A 3,222-nucleotide genomic window follows, 5' to 3' on the forward strand; every position below is an offset into this window, starting at 1 on the left:
GCGTGGTTTTGGTAGACAAAGTGGTACCCCCCCCCACCCCCCCCCCCTTCCCAATCCTCGTTTTTACATGAATCTGTCTTTACCTCAGATTAAACTGTCTGGAGTCTTCGATGCCGGACTTTGTTTTCTCATTTTTTGTGTGTTGTTGTTTTTTTTCCAGCCAAAAGTCACCAACGTGCTGCTGGTCAACCTGGCCGTGGCAGACCTGATCTTCTGCGTCACGCGTGTCTTCTCCCTCATTAAGAAGTTTCTGGAGCACTGGCCCTTCGGGGTCTTTGTCTGCAAATTCAACGGCTTCTTCAAATACGCCAACATGTTCTGCTCCGTCTTCCTCCTGGCCGTGATCAGCCTGGACCGAGTCCTCTGTGTGTGGAGGCCTGTTTTCACCAAGAAACGGCGCACCCTGCTGGCCGCCAGGGTAGTGGCTGCCTGCGTGTGGGCGGCCGCCATCGCTCTCAGCGTCCCTTATTTTTTTTACCGCAAAGTCTACCTGACGGACCGGAACGTGACCAAGTGTTCCCTGGAGGTGAAGCAGGCCACGTTTGGTGACGAGGAGGTCAAACTGGCTCTGTACGCCGTCAGGTTCACCTGCGGGTTCCTGCTGCCCTTCGTCGTCATCCTCCTCTGTTACGTCCTCGCCGGTCTCGGCATCCGACGCACGCGGCTGGCCAGGAAGTCCCGCCCTCTCCGCATTCTGGCGGTGCTGGTGGTGGCGTTCTTTGTGTGCTGGGCGCCGTACCACTGCCTCCTCCTGGTGAAGAGGGTGGACAGCAAGAGCAGGGTGGTGAAGGTGTGGTCTCCGGTGGCGACCAGCGTGGCCTACTTCAACAGCTGCGTCAACCCGCTGCTGTACTTCTGCATGGGCCTGGACGTGAGGGGACGCTTCAGGCAGAGTCTGCTGGCCGTGTACAAGAAGGCTCTGGAGGAGGACGTGGACGGACAGACGACGCAGTCGAATGAGCGCTCGCTGGATGAAAGCGGTGGCTCCAAACAAACGACCTCGGCCGCTCCGGGACGGAGTCAAACGTGGGAGGTCGTGGCTCATGTTTGAGTTTCTCCACCGACTTTTTCCCCAAACTCGCTTCATTTTACTGTGAGATGAATGTTTAACGTCAAATGAAGACGTCGTTGGATCAGATCTTTAACGTCTGATCTCCTTCGTGTCTGTCCAGGTGTTTCACTGGTGTCTCAGCAGGAGACCATGTGACCTCCGTCCACCTCGGGGCCGTGTTTGTTTCCTCCTCTGTTAAAGTTGTGTTTTCTGGCTGTCTCTGCAGGTGTGTGACTATAAAAACGTAAAACTCCGTCTCTGGGTTTTTTATTTTTAAACGCTGTTCTGACAAAGTAGAAAAGTGGAAGTAGAGAAGGAAAAACAAGAAGGACCGCAGACGAGGAGCCGTCTGAGCGCTGAAACAGAGACCACGCTGGAGGAAGTTGACTACAGGAGGTGGCCCGCGGGCCAGATTCTGGTCTCTGAGCAAAACTGACTTTTATTTTTATTTTTTTAATCTTTCACTTACACATTGATTCATTTATTTTCTGTGAGTTACGTGAAATGATCAAACAGTTACAAGAACAACAGGAAGTGGCTGCTCTGTCCAACAAATATATAAACAAATACATTTATAAACTATGACGCAATTCCCAACTACGTTGTCCTTCTGCTTCGTGAACTCTTACCAGAAACCTAAACTCTTTCTGTAAATGTCGTAATACTGTACGAGTACACTGTGTCGTTCATTAAAACACCACAAGATGGCGACAAAACCACGTGGTCTGGAGAGGAGGGAGTTTCACAGTGTTGGGGAGACCGACTCTTTTTTTACTGATTCTGACCTTTGACTCTCGAACAGCAAAATGAAACGAATCATTTCATTCATTTTACAGCAGGTGGCGCTGTAGCCCTAAAGAAGGCTGCGGTCCTCCGACACTACAACCTGAAGGAGACACGGTTTGTTTACGCTGAAAGTCTAATAAACAAAAGACCATAAGACACTTCGTCCTCCGTGTCATCCATGTCCAACAGCGTGACCGTGACGAGCTGTCACAGATGACCAATCCTGGGAGAGGAGAGGTGAACGTGAAACTCACGAAATAAAGTTAAATAAACCAAACCACCGTCAGTGAGGGACTCGTCTGATATGAACACGTTTATATATATATATTCTATAACATTAAAGGCACATGATGATGTTTTTACAGAGACCTGTCGAGTGACACATGCTAAGCTATGCTAACGCGCACAGCTTGTAACGGCAGGGTGGAGTTTGGTGTTTGCCCCAGAAAAGTTTCCAGTGAAACATCGCTTCGCTTCAACAGATCATAATGAGCACCTACGAAATGAGGACAGGCTAAAGTACGCACGCTAACGCCCAGTCTGAGTTTCCTGATGCCGCGGTTAATATTCACGCTTTAATTACAGGCCTGCAGAATGTAAATAACACGGGGATATTGAAACTAAAGCTCGGGGAATGTGACAGAACCAGCGCTGACGGTGAAACCAGGTGACGAGTCACGCTGCCGTGACAGGCGTTTATTTACCGACTTCTGAAAAACCAAAATCTGGGTTTGTCTGGTTTGTTTTTAGGTGTCATTGTGACACACCACTGCACCACAGCCAGCAGGGGGCAGTGATAAGCACCCGGGGAGCAGTGTGTGGGTTCAGAGCACCTCAGTGGTAACTTGGCTCCGGGCTAGGTCAGAACGTCAGGTGGGTTCGTGACCCCAATTCCTCAAACAGCACCCCTCAGTGGTTTGTTGACAGAACACGTCTGTTCTGGGATTAAACTGACAGGTGTGTGACCTACATCTGTGGAGCAGTGGGCCTACGGCGAGGACCCAACATTCTAGAGCCGCTCTTAAAGGTTGACAACAGGTGGTAGAGGTCCTTAAAACTTATTTCATGTGTTTGTGTTTGTGTTTGTGTGTGTGAGAAATTTGCATTTTCTGTTATGTCAAATGTCGAGTCACGTCAGTCTCTGTGGAGACAACGCCCCAAAACAGGCGTGTCCTGGTAATTAAGTTCAGCGACTGTCATTAAGAAATAGTTGTGAGGGGAACAGCTCCGCGCTCGCACGCTCCGATCTCTGTGGCCGTGTCAGGGTCGGTCGTACGTCAGGGTGGGTCGTATGTCAGGGTCGGTCGTACGTCAGGGTCGGTCGTATGTCAGGGTGGGTCGTATGTCAGGGTCAGTCGTATGTCAGGGTGGGTCGTATGTCAGGG

General features: G+C 50.5%; 1 protein-coding gene across 2 annotated transcripts in view; it reads left to right on the forward strand.

Moving 5' to 3' along the window:
* LOC103393853 (C3a anaphylatoxin chemotactic receptor-like) overlaps window positions 1–1,994 on the forward strand; it is a 3,955-nt gene extending 1,961 nt beyond the window's left edge. For both annotated transcript variants that reach the window (XM_008330967.3, XM_017041133.2), the window contains exon 3: window positions 161–1,994. In XM_008330967.3, coding sequence (XP_008329189.1) covers window positions 161–1,051 — 891 coding nt within the window. In that variant the 3' untranslated portion in view covers window positions 1,052–1,994. The remainder of the gene's footprint in view (window positions 1–160) is intronic.
* The last annotated feature ends 1,228 nt before the right edge of the window (window positions 1,995–3,222 follow it).

Source organism: Cynoglossus semilaevis, chromosome 18, assembly GCF_000523025.1.
Source record: "Cynoglossus semilaevis isolate Cse_v1.0 chromosome 18, Cse_v1.0, whole genome shotgun sequence".
In the NCBI taxonomy this organism is placed as follows: domain Eukaryota; kingdom Metazoa; phylum Chordata; class Actinopteri; order Pleuronectiformes; family Cynoglossidae; genus Cynoglossus; species Cynoglossus semilaevis.